Below are 23,816 nucleotides of genomic sequence, written 5' to 3'. Positions count from 1 at the left end.
CACATTTAACCCTATTCAACTAGCATCTTGCCCGTCCCGAAAAGGGTCCTCGTGCCACGTGAACTTCCACCCGTCCTTTCCTCGTATCCAAGTCTTCATCTGTGGCGTTTTGTGGCCTGAGCTCGTGTGCAGCGACAAAGCAGGCTGCACGATTTTTTTTTTCTTCTTCGCACTAGAAAACTTGACAGCGGGCTTTACAACGAGTAAAGCAGGACAACGCTGGCCGCGACTCAAGAAGGGAGATCAAAAGCACTCGCCGCACCGGACTTGGCTTGAGCACTTCGAAGCTCAAAGCTCTCGGCTTGGTAATTTGACAGCACGCACGCGCGAAGAATTACGGAGGCGCCGCGAAGGGCAGCACGACCTAGCAGCGAACTGCGTACACGGTGGATTTTACGACGCCGCCCGATGCCAAGACGTCGCGCCCTCAAAATATTTTTGCGATCCTTTACATTTGCTATTCAGCCGCTGATCCTCGTGTTCCTGACACACGCAGAAAGCGGACAAGCGCCGACACGTATAAGCCACGCGGAAGTAGCACGAGACTACGCTATTATACGGCAAGTGGAAAGAACACCAGGGTGAGACGATGTGTGAGGCGCCAAAAATGTGTGAAAAAAGATGAAAGAACTTCGTGCGCTGGAGTACCAATCTCGTTTTTATTATGTTCGTTTTCTCTCGCGAAATATTTCTTTCGTCAATCCGGGCGGTAGGTTTCTCACATATCTGCCTCGCCGGTGAAATCCTCCATTTGTGAAACAGCGAGCGCCAGAAAGCTCGGTGTCAAGCCAGAATTTTGTTTTACCAGTGTTGGAAGCTGTGGGGTGGTGTGGAGAAAGTGCGAGAAACGGCGTGTGGGCGCCATGTCACCATAAAAGAACAAGAACAGAAATTATTCTTTTTCTAATCCTTTTTTCTTTCTTTCTTTTTTTCCGTTTTCGATGTGCACCCCCTATTGCAAAACAAGTAAAGCTGAGCCAACCAGCCGTTGCCAGCTACAGACGACTGACCTTTTCATATTTGCTGTAGGGTGTACATCTGCCTCTTTTCGTTTTGCAATGACACACGAAAACGAGAGAGAGGTGAAAAAAAGGCCAGGAGAAAGGAGCTTGATAAAAGGATGAAGCGTTGTGTGTGTGTTGCGGTGGTGCACTTTCCCTTCTTGCCGCACACAGGTGATTTCCTTCCTAGAATCCCCGAGGATCTCGCGTTTCTGTACACGCACGACTCCGCGGTTCCTTCTTTAAAATTTTCCCCGTTAAATTTCCTTTTTTTTTCCTGCGCAGACACGCTGAGCTACCGAATTTCGTTCAGTAGCTCAGTGGCGTAGTTCTTGCTTTGTTCACTTTTCATTCGGCTCCTTCTGCGTCTGATCCTCTTCATTCCATCCGTGCGGCTTCGCGTACGTCGCCTATTGAATTGATGCCTGCCAGAGCACCGCACGTAATATTCTTCATGACAAATGACATCAGGGAGCGTTCCTTTTCTATTTCCTGCCCCTCAGCTCTCCCGCTTTTCGTCGAACGTGGCTGGTTTATGAAGAGGCGGACGAGACACAAGTTCTCCGAGTGCAACAATTGCACGCCCCGCGAACTTTTCGGTACCCCTGAACACAGCGTCTGTCATCGGCAATAAAGAACAAAGGCATTGTTAAAGCGCATGCTCATTTGTTTAGTGTTTTGACTACGCTATCTGTTTTGACTGCGCAGTTATTTTCTGCCAGGCGCGCTGTATGACAGCGAACCGTGCTGCGCAAGCGCCACGTTCGAGGTTCCTCCATTCATGTTTATACGCGCATGCTAAACAGATGAACAAACAAAAGGTAAAGGAAAAAAAAAAAGAACAACACCCGGATCAGTCTAAATTATACTGTACAACTGTACAAGTGGACGTAAGCGGCTACAAATACACGACATCTCGCAACGAGGAGCGCTGTGAGCACTGGGAGATCCAGAGGGAGAGAAGAGGAGAGAGAGAGAGAGAGAAGCCAGGTAGGAAAAACGGCCGACAGAGCTGAAATTCTAGGGGGCGCGGGGTACCATAAATGAATGTGTGTTCTTGGTTTGATCAAGGTCCTTAACTTTACAGAACATCTGCTGTTCTCTTCACTCCAAGATCTAGCAAAATGTTATATCTATTTTTTTTTTTGCAAGTTTAGCAATTGTAAAGAAAAGAAAAACACCTCGAGTAAAATTTCTCATTCAATCACACAACACCTCAATTCATTCGCGTGCCTTATACGAGAAAGGAAATACATTCACGTTTCACGAACGCGCTGTAATTCACGGTGAATGCGCGCTCGCGGATGCGAGCGTCATATAGACGGGGCAAAATACGGTGGCCGACGCCGGCTAATCAACGAATACCGAGGGCAAGGTCTGGACCACACCGTGTTTGCACATGCATGCTGCAACGGCCTACAAGAAAACATATGGCCATTGTTAAGATAACTGCTGCCGAGTCGTACGGCTTCCTGGCATTCTGTGTTCATTCATTGCCAAACACCTCAGGATAAGGAACAATGTGCAACTAGACTAAACTAACCCCCGTATTCTGAAATGCATCTTAACTTGAAGCTCATGCTTGACTTGATTTAAATGACACCTGTCGTGAACGCAACAAAAAAAAAAAAAAAAGCAGGGCTCGTCTTAGGCGCGTTCGCACCAGGCGTCATTTATATCAAGTCAAGCATGAGCTTCAAGTTACATTTCTGAATGCAGGGGTAATTCCTTATATCTACCGTCTTCCTTTCTCTTCACTCTTGTAAGTTTACCCACAGCAGCCGTGTAATTGAAGCAAATGAGCAAACGTTGACGGAAAGCAACCGCTAGCGAGAGATGACTTAACGTAGTAGGTTCCGTGAAAGAAGACCGAACAAAATAAATTCATTGCACACCGATGTAACCACAAACTCTGGGAAGAATACCGAGGACTCTGCATTAAAGTTTCTGCCACAATATACTTGAGCCGAAGTGGCAGCAAACTGGCACTTTAAGTTCTCGTATCCAAAGAAAAGTAAGAGCTCACATCGGTATAACTAGGCCTACAACACTTTAGCGACATCTCACAATGTCTTGCTCTGTTAGGAGAACTAAGCACACTGTCCAATCAAGAGATTAGACTCATCGCCAGTGTCTCTTCTTGTTTTAAAAGCGCAATAGCAGGGGAAGCCTAATGCGCTACTAAGAGACCCAAGTCTGAACTACCGTCTCCAATGGCAGCGGAAAAAACTGGAAGCCACCAGAAGGAAAGACTGCGAAACAATGTATTCACCTTGCATCGTTTACGTGTCCGCTGCTTTCAGTTTCTGTTTGCTTATTAACGCGTCAAGCGCTTTATTACGAGCCTGCATACCGACCGCCTGCGAAACGCACAGCATACTTGTCATAAGAATAGCAAAGACGCTTAAGCGATAACGCGAAGCACGAAACCATACTGGCGAGGTCAGAGTATTGCACTGTTATAGAGCGGACTTCAGCCTTGTTGCGGCCACACACTGCGCCCCCTGATGAGTGGACGCTCGTTTCGAATTCTCGTCGCGGCGCCTGGCATGAAGACCGAGCGGGCTTCTGTAGCGGCCCTGCTAATGAGCTCCACGTTGCCGGGTGAAAGCCGCAGCGTCAATGTTGTGGCAATGCGGTGGCTTCGGACCTTGGCACGCAACCGGCGCTCACTGGCTTGCGTCGCCAGCAGTGGCTATTGGCGGCGTGAGCACTTCCTCGAGGCAACGTGCTCTGTCGCTCGCCGAGGCTGAGTGACGGGCAAACGGTGGCCGCACTGGTGTTTACCGCCAGCTCTCTGCTCGTTAGCGCTCACGTCGTCCTCTCTGTGTGCGTGTAAGTATACGTGCACGCGAAGAACGCCGCCTTTAACGCTGTCATTTCGGCGTAACGCGCCCACGAAATGCAGTGCGGTGAGACAAGTGGCACTGAAGTGCACACTGACGACAAGTTAGAGACAAAGGCAACAACGGGTGCATTAGTTGACGGACTGCGCGTTCTGTCGCACGGACTACGTGGCTGCGCAACAGACCATCAGTCCGGCAGACGATAACGGCCACAAACAGCCTAAGTCGCCTGCGGAGAGCGTTTGGTGAACTTGTGACTCAGCCAGTGCATCGTGAGTTCTTCGTAGTTCTTGCTACAATCACTGCAGAAGTGGGCTCTATTCTTTCCATTGCATGCCCGTCTCGGAACCAAGAGTTCCGGGCGTAGATAGCGGGATATATCTACTTTTTCGTCTGAAATATAGCTTGCAACACTGCAAAAATGTTTACACCCTTAAGGGCGTTTTCTTGTCGCACTGGTGACACCCTAACCGTTAGAGCCTTACAAAAATTTATAGAGGCCGGCAACGGAGCTCCAACTAGACGTGCAATGACATTATACGTAGCTGAAAGCTATGTAACCATTCTGACAGCCTTTGGCGCACACAAATATCCGACAGGAGAGTTTCATATCTCTCCCTGTGAAATTCTCTTGACGGATATTTCTGTGCCCCGAATTCTGCCAGAATGATTACATAGTTTTCAACTACGTCTTTTATCATTGCAAGTCTAGTTAGAGCCTCGATAGGTTTTTGTAAGGCCCTCACGGTAGGGGCGTTACCAGCGCGACAAGAAAACGACCTTAAGGGTGTAACCAATTTTACAGCGTGCTCTTATTCATTCACCAACGTAAAAACACGACCCACTGAAAGATTCGCCATGTTAAAGCTACTATTACAAAAGTATAATCAGAGAAATGGAGAGGGAAAGCTGAGAAGCCTAACGATATTGATATTGCGAGCACCCAAGGATCGCAAGAGGGCAAGGCGTGGATGGTATGGAACGAAAACAAGGAGGCATAACCTAGATGCTTTCCAGGACTGTCCATCTTAACATATTCATATCGCCGACGTCGTTGCTGCAGGCGCGTTTTGAATTGCTTATATTAATTAAGCATCATGAAAGAGCGGTTGTCAGACCAAACAATACTATAGGGTTAACGGGAAGTTCTTGCAATCTTCTAATTTTGTAAAGCTGCAGAGGGTTTAACAAAAAGACAGTGAGGCCAGGATAGATTGCTCTCGAATAAAGTCGCTGGAATGGGGAGAGAAGTAGAGTATCTTACAAATGCTGATAAATATGAGCCGCAATCAGCTTGCTAGACGTGCCTCAACAATGCTGAGGATCGAATGTCACCAGACTAATGTTAATTCGCAAAGTGCGCGATTCGCGGGCATTACTCTTAACTATCGTGCTGAAACAGGCATAACGGCTTGACGCAAGCTTTGTTGGAAGTCGATTAGGCCAGCGACGCAGCGTTGAGCTTTCACGGATCGTTTACAAAACCGCTTCAGTGAAGTGTGCGTCCTGAGCGAAGCATGCGCTATGGACTGACCGAAATTCTGGCGGTATGACATTTTGAGCACGCGTTTGGGTGTACATGTATGTATGTATGTATGTATGTATGTATGTATGTATGTATGTATGTATGTATGTATGTATGTATGTATGTATGTATGTATGTATGTATGTATGTATGTATGTATGTATGTATGTATGTATGTATGTATGTATGTATGTATGTATGTATGTATGTATGTATGTATGTATGTATGTATGTATGTATGTATGTATGTATGTATGTATGTATGTATGTATGTATGTATGTATGTATGTATGTATGTATGTATGTATGTATGTATGTATGTATGTATGTATGTATGTATGTATGTATGTATGTATGTATGTATGTATGTATGTATGTATGTATGTATGTATGTATGTATGTATGTATGTATGCATGCATGTATGTATGTATGTATGTATGTATGTATGTATGTATGTATGTATGTATGTATGTATGTATGTATGTATGTATGTATGTATGTAATCGTACTTGCGGCCATAGTAATAAGGCCGCGTTCTGCAACCACCAAGGGTTAGCATCAGACGCATATGAAGTTGATTTGAAGCAGTTACCTCGCAGCGAGTGCAACTGCCACGGCGCGAGCTATAGCGTCTATGCGGAGGCAATATCCGCCGCAACGCGTCCCCGTCCCGGATATGCTTTTGAGTATCCTCACTTTGTAGAGCAGCAGCCCTCTCCTGCAACTCTCAAAGGCCCTGTACCCACAAAGAAGTCTCCGGAAGCGGCCAGTCCCAGAAGACCACCCATCCGGCCGTTTGTTTCTCCCTCTGCAAAGCCAGCGGCGCAAACAACAGCGTATGCCAACACTGGGGCTCACCGGTCTCGACCGCGGTCCCGACAGCGCGGGCCGCACTTGGCGCACGCAATCCCTTGGGGCGTCCGACGCGGGCCGATTGGAAAGCGCCGGAGAGAACCGCACTGACGTCTCCTCCGGGAAAGTGAGACCATCGTGCCTCCATCTCTAGTTTTCGCCTCTTTTCTGTGCGCTGTGCACATTTGCTGTCTTCCACATGTTGTCAACTTTTCCTGTTTGTTTTTGCCTCTCGCTACTGTCAACCTTTCGGCGCGCTCCAGTTCTTGGCCTCTTCCTATACACTAAACGTGAGCTCCTGCAGACAGGAGAGAAGCATTCAGCTTCTTCGAAAGTGCGTCCATTCTCGACAAAAACAACTGAGAAAGCTCTACTTTTTTGAAGACACTCAGTTACCGCCTGATGCAGGCGGAGTGTATAACTTTACCGCATCTAATATTAGGTGCTCAGTCGGAAGTAAGCACCCGTCTTTCTAGTTTATAGTCCTCGTCGTCCTTTGAGCTGTTAACTTACTAAAACCAAGTAATCATTACTGTTACGCCGTAGTGCAGCTTTCAGCTGCTCATAACCTATTTCTTCCGTAGAACACCAGCTTGCAGCCTGCGCCGCAGGCAATAGAAGAGGGCATAAAAGCAAGTGACACTGCGCTGAAATATTTTATTTACGGAATGAATAAGCTCCCGGGAATAATAAGAAGCGTTTCTTTATTCTTCTGCGCATGTTTATGTTCTAGACAAATAAAGTTTATGATTTTGAAATATTACTAGGCGATCCACAAACGGCCGCCCAATGTTACATCTTACCCTGAAAGTAACTGTCAATAGTTTAACAGCATAGCCATATATGGTATGGCGGCGAGGTCCATCGGTTCCGAGAGCAACGACGACAAAATGCAGAGAGTTGGTGGAATTTATGAAATGATCCAGTCTGCCTGACTTAAATTCGGAAGCTCATAACGGCGTGAGTAAGTGGCAGATAATAGTTATTGTTAACTCTTAACGACATGTTGGGGCTCCGCCCAGGAATGAGGGCTACTAAGCATAGTATTCCAAGGGCTGCCAAAGACATGAACGGATCAGAAAGACAATTATAGGCATTGGCTCATGAACGATAAGTTCAGTAAGCTAGTACTGCAATTCCTGCATGGTGAGGATCTCCATGCTTTTATTCTGGTTCAAATCTATGTCAACGAGGAAGCTGCTCTAAAGAGAAGGATACATAAGACAATCAAGATGGAGGGCAGTCCGCAGAACCTTTCTGTCTACAACAATGACCAACGCCTGTAGTCGTCGTCACAGACTAAGCATACACTATACGCACCTGTAAATAGATCGCCGGCGAAGGCGATCTCAAATGACCGGAAGAGGTATAAGCGCTAGCGATCAGTATTTTTATAGAAATATTCCGCACATATAAACATGCAGATGGTCGCCTTTGGTTGGTAAAAGTTGGGAAAATTTTTGTTGGACTTCCCGAATAAATTTGACGAACTCTGCCTTGAGAGCGTAGCAGAAGAGCTTACAAAAGGACAGACGGTGGAAAAAGCTCATCGATGAGGGCTGCAGAACATGGTGTCGGTTTTGTCCGGAGAAGCATCAAAAGCGACGTCTATGAGCGTGCATACGGAAAATGTCTTCGTCAAGTTTACAATCATAGTAGTGACCGTGCTGTAGTTAGACTCTTCGCACCAATGAATTTAATGACGTTCTGTATCGGAAACGAAGAACTTTCCGACACGGAAATTACCATGCGTGGCTGAAAACAGCGAGGCCGCAGCGTATACGGATAGTCTGCGATTTAATTAAGCTTCGCTATGCGTATACAGCGTTCACGTTTTTGTTTTAGAGCGCTATCACCAGTTTTACTTTAATTTTTCTGGCGTGGCGCCCTGGTCTCGACGATTATGAATGCAGATAATGAGCTGAAAAGCTAAACAGGCAGAACCTACAGAGAGAGAGAGAGAGAGAGAGAAAGAGAGAGAGAGCGAGAAGCTCATTATGCAGGCATCGAGACTTCATAGTTCCTGAAATACATATTCATAACAGTGCCACCAGAAAATCTAGGCGTTTCCACGAGAGCCCGACAACGACTAACGACACGGCGGGCCATTGCAGCTCGTGTCAAAGCCAAATAAAATTAATAAGAAAAAAGCAGGACAACAGCAGCAGTGAACACGCACAAGCGCCGGCACAGAAAGGGAGAAAGCGTCAAAGCAGAGGACGTGCCCGGCTTCGCGCGGTCGTTATTTTTCAAGTTCCTTCTTTACGATCCACCGCAACTCAAGCGGCAGTTTGCAGACGACTCATTTGTTGTGAACACTCTTTTACTGCTACCCCCTCTCCTTGACTATGCCCTTGCTCTGTGTTCCACACATGCCATTTTTGTTTTCTCCTCACCCTTAGAGTCAAAAGGGTTCGCTGAAATTTGTTAAGTTGTGGCGTTATTTCTTCGTTTGAAATGAGTGTTTCGAAATCAGTAAAGGAAAAAGGCAAGTCATGCACGTGTGGAAAATTCAGAAGCACAAATGAAGATGTGTAAGGCAAAAAAGGAACACACACGCACACAGAAACGAGAATGGTGAGCTTAAATGCAAGTTACTTTCTGCGTCATTTTCTCTCTTTCTCTCTTTACAACGCTGTGTCACCTGCAGCGAACAGTTTTCAACTTGACGGCTGGGCTGAAAAACTGGAAGAACAGCAAGGTAACGGGAGAGAAGGGAGGAGCGAGCACGATGTTCGAGAGCTGGAGCGCGAAACTACCGTGTACGGCGCAGCCGTCGCTAATGCTTACACGAGTCTAAACCGCTCTCAGCGCAGCCCTCGAGCACGTCGCTGGAGCGCCGAGTGTTGTTTCCTTTTCCTTTTTGGAAGCACTTCGCACGAGAGAAACGGGACTCGAAACACGGAACTTTACGACACCTTAACAATAACCGACGTGCATAGAATGAAGTGCCTTGAAAGATACGCCGGACTTGCTACTGTTTACGAGGGATAAGTCCGACCAAGCTTTGCTAGTAGTTGAAATATCAGTATGTAAGTCAGTATCATAGCGAGAACATCATAGCTATTAATATCATAGCGAGAACATCATAGCTACCAATATCATAGCGAGAATCAGCAGAAATCTCTGATATGGGAAACAGATACTGACAGCCTACAACCATGCACGCAAACTAATTGAGTGTTATTGCGCTACACCGCGCCGCACTGTCCCAGCGTGGAGCGCTAGCGAAACGTTTATAACGTTCTTGCGGGGTGCGAACTTCGAACAGACGGCATAGAAGGCCTCGAGTTCACATGCTACTTATTTTTATCAACTCAACCTATATGGGAAAATCGCCGACCTCCATACCGGTCATACCATATACAAATAAAGAAGCCAACGCTATTATCAAGACGCAAGCAGAATAACTAACTAAATAAATAAATAAATAAATAGATAAATAAATAAATAAATAAATAAATAAATAAATAAATAAATAAATAAATAAATAAATAAATAACAGCATAATACCAGTAACTGCCATTAAAAGCAGCAATATTGCCTGCTTTCTGTCGTATTGACAACAACGACAAATCGGCCACTTTTTTTTCCACCTGCCGAATATAATTCGAGCTTCAGGCCCCAGTGCTCGCACGTAGAAGCACGTATGTAGGTCATAACTGCTTAGCTATACGGTACCATAATCTTGAAAACGTGCGGATCAGTTTTGGAATAGGAAAGTTGCCGTCTCTCTCTCTCTCTCCTATTTTTTTTTTTGCTACAGGACGTCGCTCAGGCAAAAGACTGTGCTAGAAAAACAGAACGACAGCTGTTCTTCCATGTGATGCGCGATTTCAGTTAAATACCCGGTTTAGGTACTCTTACCTTTCCACCCAAGGTTTACATGCTGGCTGCAAGCAATTAAGTCAATTTAACGCACTTATGTCCAACGTCAAAGCAGAAACGTTTGGAGATGACTGTCAATGTCAGCGAAGCTTTCACTGTTTTGTACCACAACACGCCTGTCTCTGTGTTCTTGCCCAACTGAAGCGTCGCCATTTTGCGCGGCTGCTGCACGGTTGCACCTCGCAGCCCAGCGCAGGAATGACAGCGAGACCCGTGGCCGTGCGCGAACATAGTGGCGAACGTGTGTCTCGCTTTTGTCATGCTTCCCGCGCTGCCCAGGCGGCGCTGCGAAAGAAAGCGACTACTAGAGCCGCCATCACAGCATTGGGTATAGTACAAAGTGAGCTGCCTCTAGCGAAACTGCTCGGGCCAGTATGGAGCCACCACTTATGGCTGAGTTTCACCAAGGTTTTCAGAGTATTAAGAACCTGGAAAGCTACTTCCGCCTGTCCACACTACACAAGGGGCGGAAATAGGTTGTCAAAGTAATTTCGGTTGTTTCAGCGCGCTGCAAGTCGAAGTACAGTGAGCAGTTCGAAGTAACGAAGTTTTCTCGAGTCTAATTTCTTCGTGTTAAATCCGTCTCGACATAATGTAAAAGCAATGAAGTGCATGCACGATAAAATTATAAAAACCTCACTTATTGAAAGCCAGCGAATCCGGACGACCTTCGCCTCACAGTTAATCTTGCATAAGCGCGCCCTCTTATCGGCACACCTTCGAGCCTTTAGATGACGGCCGTCTTCCGTTTTTATGGCTAAATGCTAAAGAGGGAGTGGAGCACTGGGTCACGTGCGTGCTGGCATTCAGATGTACGAGAGCGCCGGTGCAAATTAACTGGCAATGGTCGGCATACACAGCCCCCGCCGGCGAGAAACAGCAAGGCGGTCACGCACAATATTTTGTGAATGCTTTGTATGACGCACATGTTAGTAGTTGCAAGATAAAACCTGCAGGTAAACTTGCAAATAGAAATCTGAAAAACGTACATGAACGATGCTGCAACGTAATTATTGCATGTTAGTAGGTCGGATGCAATCCCTCTGCGTGGTACACATGCACTCATCGGTAAATTATGAGTCCCTAATTTTTAGGAAACACATCTGTACGCGGCACCGAATGAGTAATCGAGGAGCCAGTGTCATATATGCTGTTGAATTCATGATTCTAATGCAAACCTCGAAAAGGGCTCGCTGTGTAATTTTAACAGATTATCTGCCGTTTCTTCTTTTTGGCGTGGGCGTCCAAAAATTGTGCCGATCGATGCGAACTTGTTGGTCGCATGGCGCAAGCCTGCTGCGATGAGTGCGATTTCGATTTTCGTCGCATGCGATCAAAATTTAAATCAGTGGAAAGATGGTCGGCACATGTGCAGGAAGGATCGCAACGGATTTTTAGTTTTTTTTTCTATCTTTTTCTCAAAATTTTCTGTTTCAAACAAAGTTGTGGCTGCAGATATTTCTTTGTCAACTGGAACGGCGCTCCGTCTCTAATGCGATGCTCCGTAGCGAATTATACGCAGTTCTGACTTCCCCGTGTTTTGAACGGCCCGTATGTTGCGTCCTCGCCTTTCTGCTTCGTACGAACGGCACGTAACGTGGGAAAACTGAACGTTTTGCGATGGAGTCCTTATTGTTTAAGACAACTCAGGTCGCAACAGTAGCGTCGGTAGCGGCGTTGCGTTGGTCGTTGCGGCCCGGAAGCGTTCGCTTTCGCTTTTAAAGCGAAAGCTTTACCGACCGCGAACTTTCGATTTCGCCGTGGCGGCGCTCCGAGAAGGAAAATGACGTCACAACGCGCGCATGGCCGCGGATATGAAAGCGAAAGCTTTACCGACCGCGAAATTTCGATTTCGCCGTGGCGGTGCTCCGAGAAGGAACATGACGTCACAAGGCGCGCATGGCCACGGATATGAAAGAGAAAGCTTTACTGGCCGCGAACTTTCGATTTCGCCGTGGCGGTGCTCCGAGGAGGCACATGACGTCACAACGCGCGCATGGCCGCGGATATTTCTCTTTCTCTCTCTCTCTCTCTCTCTCCCTAGTCACTACTGCGCATGCGCCACTAGTAGCACCGAGCCACAACTGTTCAGCCGCTGTGCCGCGCCTTTCCGCTTCTGCCGTTTGGTATGACGTCACACCGCGTTCCTCGTCGTTGCGCTGGTCTCCGCTCGCTTCGACAGCTGCGTCGCATGCCTGATAACATGTTGGAGGATTGAAAAGGAGAGCTCGCGTGGGCCGCAACCACAGTTGAGGCGACAGTATGGACGGCGAAAATTCTGATAAGCAGGAGGATGCCTGGAATCGACATCGGTACGAGATGAAGAGGAAACGAATCGCCCAGGAAACAGACGAACAGCGCGCCGAACGACTGGCTAAACGCCGCAACATAGCTAGACAACCAGACTAACCTAGACTTGCAATCAAGATTAATCAAGATTAGCCAAGGCTAACCATGCTATGCCTTAGCTTTCGCTACGTATATCCTGGCATAGCTGAGATAAGCCACTGCCAACGTTAGCATGAGTTTGGCGAATGAGGCGACTAAGAATTTCAGGGCGGTCGTGTAGCGTCTCTGACCAAGGAGGCGCATCTGTAACTCATCTTCTAATTAATTGCTACAGAAACAAGAAAAACGCTATACACGCCAGGGGCAAGTGAAATACGTGCTTCGCGTTCGTACCTACGCAGCCAACTGAGGCACGGCGTCACACTCCATTCTAATCGATTTCACGCCTCACGACTGCAGCTGGCGCCACGAGGAGGCCTATAGGAGTGTTACATAATAACACTCATGCAATGCCGGGCGCGTCATTTCTGCCACGGACCTGGGCTGATACCGAATAGTACACCGAGTAAATTGGAACCAGTCCCGAAGGCGGCTCAGCGTCACATAGCGTCTCAAAGCGCTAGCTGTCACTAGAGAATGGTGAGGGAAACTGGCGCGCGCTGTCATTTTTGCAACAATTCACCTGTAGAAGCGTTAGCTTTCGTAAATGACAGAGCAGTAATAAGGTTGTTATTCTTTCGTGCCATGCATGCGTCTATGGCTTGGCGCGTGTGAAGAATCGGGCTGCTGCGCTGGGAGACTCGGGATAAAACTGCGCTATCGGATACGGAACTTTTTTGATGAGTGACAGCTCGTGTTCACCGTTTGTTGATCCTAAAAAACCCAGCCAGTCATGGTCCACGCACGCAGGACGGCAAGGAAATCCACGCTCTCTCTCTCTCTGACACACACACACACACACACACAAACACAAAAGTTCAGTGACGTTATATATATATAAATATATATATATATATATATATATATATATATATATATATATATATATATATATATATATATATATATATATATATATATATATATACATATGAAGGCTACAAACATTTTACACACCCACTGTTTTCTATTTTTAACACCTAATATGCGACGGCATAAAACAAAAAGAAGCAAAGGCCCACCAACTGGCCTTCATATTTTTGCGATGGGCTCTGCTTGCAAACCACAACGCTAAATTTGCCGAAGCAGAAGCTCGAGGACTCTTGCCATGCCGCACGCTTTTCCGCGCGAACAAGCGCGACTCACCGCCGAGTCAGCCTCGTCGGTGCGGCGCTCAAGCGTGCACACCTTTCCCTCTACTTTGCACGGCCGGATAAGCACGCCATCAGAGCGCCTCGCATCGTACTCTGCGTGGTCGCTGCCTGCTATACTGCACACGAAGACAGGCAGACATGACAGGAACAAGAGAACGCGGCTTCGGGACGACAACGCCTGGACGCGAGGGAGCGCGCCTCTGAAAACGTAAGGAAACTGCGTCGTGCTGGGCATTTCAAGCTATTTCACTAAAAACATGCAGCATGGGGAAGACGCGACAAGACTCGACAGGATCCGAGGTCATGAAGCTGCTCACACGAATATATGATCCACTGGTGATTGGCCGGCATCCGTGCGCTGGGGGCGTATCACTTGGCATGGCCAACGAAGAGACAATTAAAACGCTGTTAAATAACGGTGTGCTCACACCTCAGAATAACGTTCACGATTGGGCCTTCTTTTTTCACTCGTAGCTGCCGCCTCCTTGCACCCCATTAAGGAGACAAGCCCCAGGTGGAGACGTGATCCGCAAGCAAGTACTCTTCCCTAGAAAAGACCTGGGCGGCTTCGTTTTCGGGCCGAGTCTCAGAAAGAGAGAGGACAGCGCCAAAACATGTAGGTTTCGTTTGCTCTTTCTCTGCCTGCAGCGTCTTGGTGCTTTCGCTGAAGCTCTCGATACCCCCTAGGGCTCGGGACGCGGATCGAGGCTCGAGTGCGGACACATGTAGGGATCCTTGGAAGGAGGGACTGTGCGCGAGCAACTAGGTAAAAATGCAGGGACGAAAATACTGATAGGAGATTTTCTCTTGCTTTGTGTAAGGCCACTTTCAACAAAGGTGCAAGAAGAAAAAGGCGGCCCACCTGAATGACGGTTTCTGTTCTTTAAGCACTTGAATGAAAATAATTAGATTCCTAAAGAACCTATGCAGCCGCGTTGCGTGGACGTCTTCAAAATTGCTTAGTTATTTCTCCTGCATTACGGTATGCACGAGTCCAATAGCGGTGCAATCAAACTTTAATATGAAAACATAAGCCGTTTATTTGAAGCCCTCGAAGATTTCGATGCGGCACTTGGTCATCGAAGTTTTTATTTCGGACAGAGCAGAATGGGTAAGAGCGAACTTCAGGGATCCATACAAGCGAGTTGCCCACTCACTCACTCACTCACTCACTCACTCACTCACTCACTCACTCACTCACTCACTCACTCACTCACTCACTCACTCACTCACTCACTCACTCACTCACTCCATACAAGCGAGTTGCCCACTCACTCACTCACTCACTCACTCACTCACTCACTCACTCACTCACTCACTCACTCACTCACTCACTCACTCACTCACTCACTCACTCACTCACTCACTCACTCACTCACCTCGTCTTCGGTCTCTCTCTCCCACACACACACACCAGTAAAACCAGTAATAGCGCTGGACCTCGACACGTTGGCCAGCCGGCAAAGTATCAAGTGCGACGTTGTCGAGGCCATACCCTTCACATCTCCATATACAAGGTGTTTCAGCGAACACTCAAAATTTTTAAAATGTTGCCTGTGGCAGATATCACAATTCTAGTTCATGAGATGGTTTACTCGAAGCGGCGGACAATACTTGCACAAAAAATAGAGCTGCGAAATCGACTAATTAATAAAAATGCATTAAGTTTTTAACTAATTACATTACAGCCCATATTGCAATTTACAAATTATAGCCGTAGTGTTCACAAGGCGGATCAACTTGGAACGAATTTTCAATATGACACCAGTTTCAAGATATAAATTCCCGATCTTTGCGGAGAAATGCATTGGCGTTCCAGTTAATTTGTTAACAAAACATCGTTTCATGTACTGAAGCACACAAGTAACTGGAACGCCAATGCATTTCTCCGCAAAGTTCGGGAATTTATATCTCGAAACTGGTGTCATCTTGAAAATTCGTTCCAAGTGGATCCGTCTTGCGAAGTCCACTGCTAGAATTTGTAACTTGTAACATGGGCCGTAAGATAATTAGCTAAACGTTAATTAGTGAAGTCTTGTTAATTAGTCGACTTTGCATTTGATTTTTTTTTTTGCAAGTAGTGTACGCCGCTTCGAGTAGACCGGCTCATAAACTAGAATTGAGCTATCTGCCACAGGCAACCTTTAAACAATATTGCAAGTGTTCGCTGAAACACCCTGTATAGAATCCACTCAAGTGTGTTCGTGAGTCTGTATAATCGAAGTGGCCTCCTTTAGGTCGATGGTACTTGGACCAGCTTGGTTCACAATGATCCCCAATATTCGATACCTTTCCAAGCCTATGCTTCTGTCGGCACTGCTAGCCTTTCTAGGGTTTCACCGTTCCCCATTACGATGTCAAGTTGTTCAAGGCTAGCACAACTTCAAGCGTGTAATAACGACCGTACAGATTACTATGCAACCGTTACAATAACTTCATCTACCTCTTCATCAATTTCATCTACCTCTGAAACCTCTCATTTCCGATGGCCGCCTTAGAATTACCCTTGCATCTACGAGGCAGCAATATATAAGAGGAACGCAATGTTTTCATTGCTTCAAGTTCTTTTTTTATTATTCTCATGACGACGTCGCGCATGTAATACTCAGACACTACCATCAAAATATTTTGGGAGTCACGCATGAATAGCCAGGCGCACGGCGTACGAACGCCTGCCCGGCTTACAGTCCGCGCAGCATTCGCGCCAGATTTGCAGCTGCCATATAATGACCACTCCTATCGCTCCACGCATCCCCGTCTCCGCTATTCCTGCTTCTGTGCCACTCTTCTCAGTTAGATAAACAACGCCGGACTCTCCAGTGTGCCTTGAATAGACTGGACGATAGACCATTCACAGAAGCAAAGGTCTTGGGAGCCTGGCCTCACAGCTCAACCAAGAAAGCCATTTGAGCTCTTCTGCAGTACCTGAAGGCGACAGACTTTAGTGCTCGACTTTAGATATGCTGCACCTGGCTCAGTGCATGTGAAAGTGCGGTTAAGGCTCGTGCCTTCTCTCTCTCGTTCTTTCACTCCCCCTTCCCCACGTGTAGGAGTGCTAACTGGACAAAGTTTGGTTAACCGCCCTGCGTTTACTTCCTCCCTGCTCTCTCTTCCTCGAATAAAGGATCGCCGAACGCACCATACAGTATCGGCCCTTCCAGAAGCAACGGCCTGTTCCGTACTATAGATAAGCTCCTATATATGTTCCTTACCGCACCGTTGAGTCACTGGCACATGTTACACTGCACGCTGTGAAAGGTCGAATGGGAGGGAAACAGCCATATAAGTTCCTTGGCTGTTTTTTTCTCGCGTTAGGCTATTCGTTTCTTGCAATGCAAACCGTAGTTTCTTTTTTCTATGTCTCCTGTTGTTTCTGAAAGGCAAACAGCTTCGCTGATCAATGCCAACAGTACGTTATTGAGGGACGTCGTAGTGGAAGGCTCCAGGTTAGTTTTGAACACCCGAGGTTCCTTAACGTGCACCACTCGAGCGCTTTTTACATTTCCGCTTCGGAATGCGACTGCCGCGACCAGAATCGAACCCGCGACCCCGTGTTCAGTAGCGCACCGCCATGGCCACTGAGTTAGCGCAGCGGGTGGTACAACTGATATCGCAGTAAAAAAAAAATCCTTACGGCTGGGAGGCAGAGTGTTTGAACTTGTATTAACACGCACAGAAAAGAAAACACAATGACATAAAAATCTAAGAGGCCCAGAGACCGAAAGCCTTTCGATTGGAAGCGTTGAAGCCTTTGTGGCTGGTGTGCTACAGCTTGTCTTTCTTCTCTTTCCTTTTTTACTCACATGGGGTGCTTCCTGAAAAAGAAAAGATAATAAGACATACTTATACACCTTTGGCCGCGTTAAATCATTTACCGCGCAAAGAAGTTAGCGGCACGACGACGACGACGACGACGACGACGACGACGGCGGCGGCGGGGGCGGGGCGGTAATACGACAGGACATCAACTTGTTGCACAAATTTGTTCAAATAAATTTTAACGCAGTATTCTTTTTTACCTGCTGATGAGAAGAAACTAAAGTGCGTTTTATACGTCCCCAAGCCACAACACAGCTATCAAATATCTGTTAGGGAGAGAGCTACAGATTAATTTTGGCCTCCTGGCATTCTTTAACTAGCTCCTTGATCTTGGTACGCGAATGTTTTTGCATTAAGCTTCTGCTGGAATGAGGTCACCGTTGCCGGGAGACGAACCCGAGTCTTCGTGCCTCGCCACAGAAATAAGTAGCCACTAAGTCACTGCGGCAAGTGTGCCTCTTTCTTCATGCACGCGACATTCACCACAGCACACATGCGTCCACAGGCCTTGTTATTTCTGCTGCACAGAAAGACTTCGCGTAGCGCAATGCCTCATTTAGTCCGCGGTAATTTATTTTCTTCTTTGGGCTTATCCTTGTACCACCATTCAGCCCTGCAATAAAACACACACACGCCGCAGAGGCAGAGAGAGAGAGAGAGAGAGAGAGAGAGAGAGAGAGAGAGAGAGAGAGAGAGAGAGAGAGAGAGAGAAAGAGACCACTAGTGCAACAGCAGCGATTTATCAAACGTCATGGAACCCTTTCTTCCAATTCAAGCAGTAATTCATAACGTCCGAATTCTGCATCTGGCTGCGAAGAGAAAGTTTGGTCGAGTCGTTAGACAGACAGCCGGACTTAATGTTCAACATACAGCCTTTTTTTCATTCTTTGCGGTCCTGCGAATCACGGGGAAATTCCTAGAAACAAGTCCCACTCGTTTCTCGTGTTATGTGGCTCTTGTAAAATTCAATTACCGACTGATCGCGACAGCTGCTGAAAGTAATACAATTTTTTTTTGTGTGTGTGTAGTGGCTTAGTTTGTTTCTGTTCACTTATTAACAATAACGGTGATTTCGGCGTGTGTTACACGCGCTGCTGGAAAGCAAGAAAGGAAGATGGGGTTCGCGAGAGCGAATTTTCGTGCGGTGCAATAAAGCAGCCTCACAACGAGGCACCAACAGCACAATCCTTAAGTATTGAACAAGAGAGACGAAAAATGATTATGGCAAACCAATGCAACCGATATTTCCAGAAAGCTTTAATATAGCAGAAAATGAAAAGTGTGCTTCACTGTTCGAGCCGACATTTAGATACGCAGAGCGCAATTTTCTCTTCCAACTATACGGAATAAAAATTGGCGGTCTTCAACTGCGCATGGCGATGGCATTTTTTTTCCTTTCACACTGTCGCTTTAATGGCAACTTTCGACAATGTTCATTTAACAGCCCAGTTGTACTGTTATAATCGACGGTCCGAAAAACCCGAAAATAAAACTGGCGAGGCTAACTTTAATGATGGTCGGTGCCAGTGGATCATTACAGGCGACTACAAAAAGGACGTAACAAAATTCAACGGCAGGCAACACAGGCAAGAATGCGCAGTAGCCAAAGGAGAGAGAAAAGAAAGCATGGAAACTAGCACTAAAGCATTCTCAGATAATGCGTAGGATGTCGGCATCCCTTTCGCTATCCGCGGCTAATGCTTGTTGGTCTTCTATAGTGAAAGAAAAATGAACAAGCACAGTGAGGTTGCAAACTGGAAAAAAGAAAGAAGAAAGAAAAATAACGGCGGAGGAAGCTTTTCCGCCCCTCTCGGCAGCCAACTCGGGCGAAAAGCTCGGTGGGAATCCGAGCGTAAAACTGTCGCCGAACGGGATGCGGAACGGCAGCAAGTAGAGAAAGATGCTTTTTTTCTTTCTTTTTCGTCCACGTCGTCTGCCGCGTTCACCCCTTGTTTTATTTTATTCGACGCTCTTACTTTTTGAGCAGCGTGTTTGTGTGATACAGACACAAACAAAGAGATAGAAACAGAGAGAGAGAGAGAGAGAGAGAGAGAGAGAGAGAGAGAGAGAGAGAGAGAGAGAGAGACCCTGACTCCTACAGTGCACTCGTTGGTGGAGCAGATTTTCTATTATTGCGTTCCCCCGAACACTTTCGATGTTTCGGACGCTTACGCTGCCATCACCGAACAATGATTTCCGTTCGCGCTAGATCTCCCATGCTGGCCTGTTTAATTCCGTATCTATAAAGTCAAGCAAGAAGCTACGCACAAGCTCAGGAAAAGAAAGCAAACACAGCGCGACCGGGAGACGGGAGGCCCAGTGAAATTTCGACGCTTTCAGAAGAAAGTTAAATAGCGAAATGGGAATAATATTATACCTTTGACGGCGGCGAGTAGCCGAAAACAAACAAGCAATAAGCCGGACGATGCACGCCTGGTATTCCGAAACTGGCAATAGCGCTGGCAACTTAGGTGCAAGGTCCTCATATTTAGCGAGATATTGGTTATCTTAACGTACCTCCCGCCATTCCCCGATGCCTTGCGCGCAATGGAAAATGGCGCGATTTCTCCTCGGCTCCCTCCTTTACGCGCACGAGTTAGGACCAGCATCTACGGCTCACTTTCACACGCTTTTACTCGCGTACAGTGCGCGTTCACGGTGTTATCGTACTTCGACTTTATACAGAACGTCACGGTGCAGACAATGCCGACAACGACGGCGGTAATGAGTCTAGCGTGTGCATATAACTTCTATAGCAATAAAAAAAAAGAAGTTAGCAGCACTGGCTGGCAACGATGCTGACGCCAGATTCCTCACACACTCCGCAATCCTTTAGGGAGTAGTACGCCAAGCCCATACCAGCAACCCCTCTCCCGTCACCGTATTTACCGCTGGTCATCCGAAAATGGAGAGTAACGATTGAATTCATGATATCTTCGTATCTCGACATATAAGATGAAACAAAGGGTACAAGAGCTTGGTAGGAAATTTTCTCAAGGAAGGCAGCCATTAAAACCAAATAAAGCACAGCAACTCAACGCGTACATGCTCTGATAACTCTGATGTGCTTTCCTTGGGTTGACTGCAGGCTCGGCGGCGAGGCAAGACATTTTTGCACATTCCCGACTTTTGCATATTTCTCCTGCCCAGTGTCGCCCCAAACATCTGCTCCACATAATTCGAAAGGCGCTAAACGCTGTGGCCTCGCTAGACGAAGCGAAGAAGGAAACAAACAATGCGGCAATGGCATGACAGAGCACGGCGGCTCCAAATATCGACCGAGTGCAATCGTTTCTATCGCCAAAGTACGAGGTAAACGCGCCGACACATATAGCGTTTTCTCTCACAAACCTCGCATTTCTAGCGTGTTAAATCAGAACTCCCTGTTGCCGAATTTTTCGGAGCAAACTGGGCGGCGTATATGCATGCGAGTCAGTCTTTGAAGAGGGACATTTCGCGTCGTTAACTGTTACGTGTTTTTATGGCCGGGTCATGGGTCATCCGATGAGCCGCGCGGGAGCCGCCAGCTGTGTTTGTCGCTTCACAATGGCGTCGTGCAAGTTGCGGCCGCCTGAGAACACGTCTTCGCGTTCCGTCCGTGACTGCGCGCGGAGAAAACAAAACAGAAAAGAAAGAAAGAAAGAAAGAAATGAAGTAAGAAAGAAATTAAGAAAGAAAGAGAAAGAAATGAAGTAAGAAAGAAATAAATAAAGAAGGAACGAAAGGAAGGGAGGAAGGAGCAGAATGCGGAGAGCAGTACACAGGCAGCTGCGCACAAGGCCAGAAAAGGGCCATAAAAAGGCACCCGGCTCCATCCCACTTATAGGCAGAAGATGGGCAAAGAACAATGGCGGATACACAGAAATGTACCACCCTAAATTCGCCTGCTTCAGACGTCTAGAGAGCTATTATGTCTAGGATATACAGACGCCATACAGACAGCCACAAACGGGCGTGAACGTAGACACGGCGCAAAAGCGATAAAATAAAAGGACTCAATTAAACTCGGTCGCCCCCCTCACCCTCTAAACAATTATTTTACGGCCTCGCTGGCAACTCGCCAACTCCTCCCACAATACAGGCCCGGCGTACAAGCCCTTATTGATCGCTCGGGGTGATACGGAAGGATCCCCTGGCTCCTGCGCCGATCTCATGCGCACGCGCTTTTCTCGGCAGCCCTACATTCCCCTCGTATTGATGCTCAGCAAACTCGTCAAGTATATCCGCGATATGGTTGCCACCTTCAGAACCGATAGGCCTTTCTCTGCTCTTTTTGAGACAACCTTCGGTGCTTCCTACTTTACAGGCTAAGCTGGCCGAAACACGCGGCTTGGTTGGACTTAGGCTGAGAGAGGTGCACGTACCAGCCATAGACATTACCATTGGAGAACCCCTTGAGTTTGGTCCACGGGCGGGTGAACAACGCGCACGTTCTGATATGCTTTTGATAGGGAGCTCACGCGGGTTCACATCATTCCAGAATGCATTATGGCGACTCCAGGAAGCTCTCGTTTGAGAGGTCTACTGCCGCAGCTAATCGCACAGGTCCGACTGATAAAGTGATGAAGCATCACCCAGGAGTCTGCACACAACTTTTTCTCCCGCCGGCATTATACCGCAAATACCAACACCACGAATGCTGCAGAAATCATTGCGTGCGCCTACGAGCAGCGTCGTGTGGCTAAGCAAGTGAACTCACCAGCACGCCTCCTTCAAATCTTTGGGGTCCGATGCGTTGAACGCCTTTTCGGTAACGCTCCTCCTGAAGACGTTACTGCACAGGTTTGTCTCCTGTATGGCTGTCTCCACGAAGCAGGTCTGCGCTGGCGGCGTGGGCGACAGCTTCGCGTCTTGCACCAGCGTCACTAGCGACCATGCTGCAAATGAGGAAAGGAAAACCGTAGCTGTAGACACGTTAAAGCACCCGAACGAATAATAGAACTATGCTGTGCTCGTTATATGTGAGTTCGACTTTATGCATCGGCTTGTAAGCCTGGAAGAGCCAGACTACATTGCTCTTGAACGTGAAATGCTGAGGGCTCTGCTTTTCGATTGCACAACCTGACGCGAACTCATGAGTGAAAACCTTCACAAACGTCTAGGCACTGCTGCGGTCGAGCAGCCCACAATCTGACCTTAAATGAAGACGGATCGCCTATTACTTTTAGTCAATTTCAGAAGCTCCTTTATCACTTTCGAGACAACTTTGGGGCAAACTTGAATAAACTCGCCTTACTGGCCGGCGAGCTTAAATAATTTTTTACAGCACTTTACCTTACCATGCGTAAAATCCTTCCTAGTTGGTATATCTATCTGGAAATATAAGTGGGTACGCAGGCAGGGATTGTTAGGGTCTGTGCACGTCTTATACGTGCTTATGTGGTCCCGTTCATTGGCGCTAGAAGACTGGCTTTTTAGGTACCAGGAACTGCATTACAACAGGCGAACATTATTACATGAATCTGCATTAAGCCATCATATTTTAATTATATGCTCATTTTATGCAAACAGAAGAAGCCGCCAGCTTCTGAGGATAACAGATGTTTAACAAAATAACAAGGAACTACACGACTCCATACTTTTGAGAACGAACTAGATGCAGTGCCGATAGCCGCAGCGAGGCCGCTTTTCATCGGTTAAATCTTCACACAAGCACATCACAAGGTATCTGTGCCATATTAAATATGTGGCACCATACCACCATTTGTAGAGACATTCATTGGCATTCGCTACATCAAATGTTTCGGGCTCATGAATTATCACACAAGAAATTTGGGTGCCCCTAACAGACAAATTGCTTAGTGGTGGCAGCGGTGTTGGCTTGCAGAAATAGGCGTGCTTAGCTCGTGTGTTCTCCTACACGGCTACCAAAGGCGCATGGGCCCTCGGCATTCTTTGAAAGCATCGTTCTCGAGTTGTGCGACCGGCCTTATAATATACTAACACCACTGGCAACTTGCCGCAGAGTCCCTCTGTCATGACATCAAAGCGTCGCCATATTGTGCGAACCTTCCTTCATCATGCCCCGATGATGTCAATGTAGTGATAGAGTTCCCTACAAAAATTACTAAACGGCAATGTAGCACTAGTGTCTACGGCTTCGGAAAGTACTGAGGTTCAGAGAGTACGGAAATGATTGGTATAGCACATGGATTTGCCTAAACTTCGCCATTCTGGCTTCAAACGACACTGCGATTTAGCAAATTGATCGTTTTCAAAAAGATATTGCGTTATGAATGCAACAATTGGCTATAGTTATGAATGTGCGCTGAAGCGTAATGC

The 23,816-nt window shown here is 47.0% G+C and overlaps 1 protein-coding gene across 3 annotated transcripts in view; it reads right to left on the bottom strand.

The window, feature by feature from the left end:
- The window catches only part of LOC142571526 (uncharacterized), a 541,018-nt gene that overhangs the window by 32,023 nt on the left and 485,179 nt on the right, over positions 1-23,816 (bottom strand). For 2 of the 3 annotated variants that reach the window (XR_012825896.1, XR_012825897.1), the window contains one exon: positions 22,323-22,411. Coding sequence is in view for 1 of the 3 variants with exons in the window: in XM_075679956.1 (XP_075536071.1) it covers positions 22,234-22,411 (178 nt within the window). In the remaining 2 variants the exon portion in view is untranslated. Of the gene's footprint in view, positions 1-22,233; positions 22,412-23,816 lie in introns of those variants that run through there. The other variant, XM_075679956.1, reaches the window with a different exon arrangement.

This window comes from Dermacentor variabilis, chromosome 2 (genome assembly GCF_050947875.1).
Source record: "Dermacentor variabilis isolate Ectoservices chromosome 2, ASM5094787v1, whole genome shotgun sequence".
Lineage (NCBI taxonomy): Eukaryota > Metazoa > Arthropoda > Arachnida > Ixodida > Ixodidae > Dermacentor > Dermacentor variabilis.
This window is presented reverse-complemented; position numbering and strand designations above follow the sequence as displayed.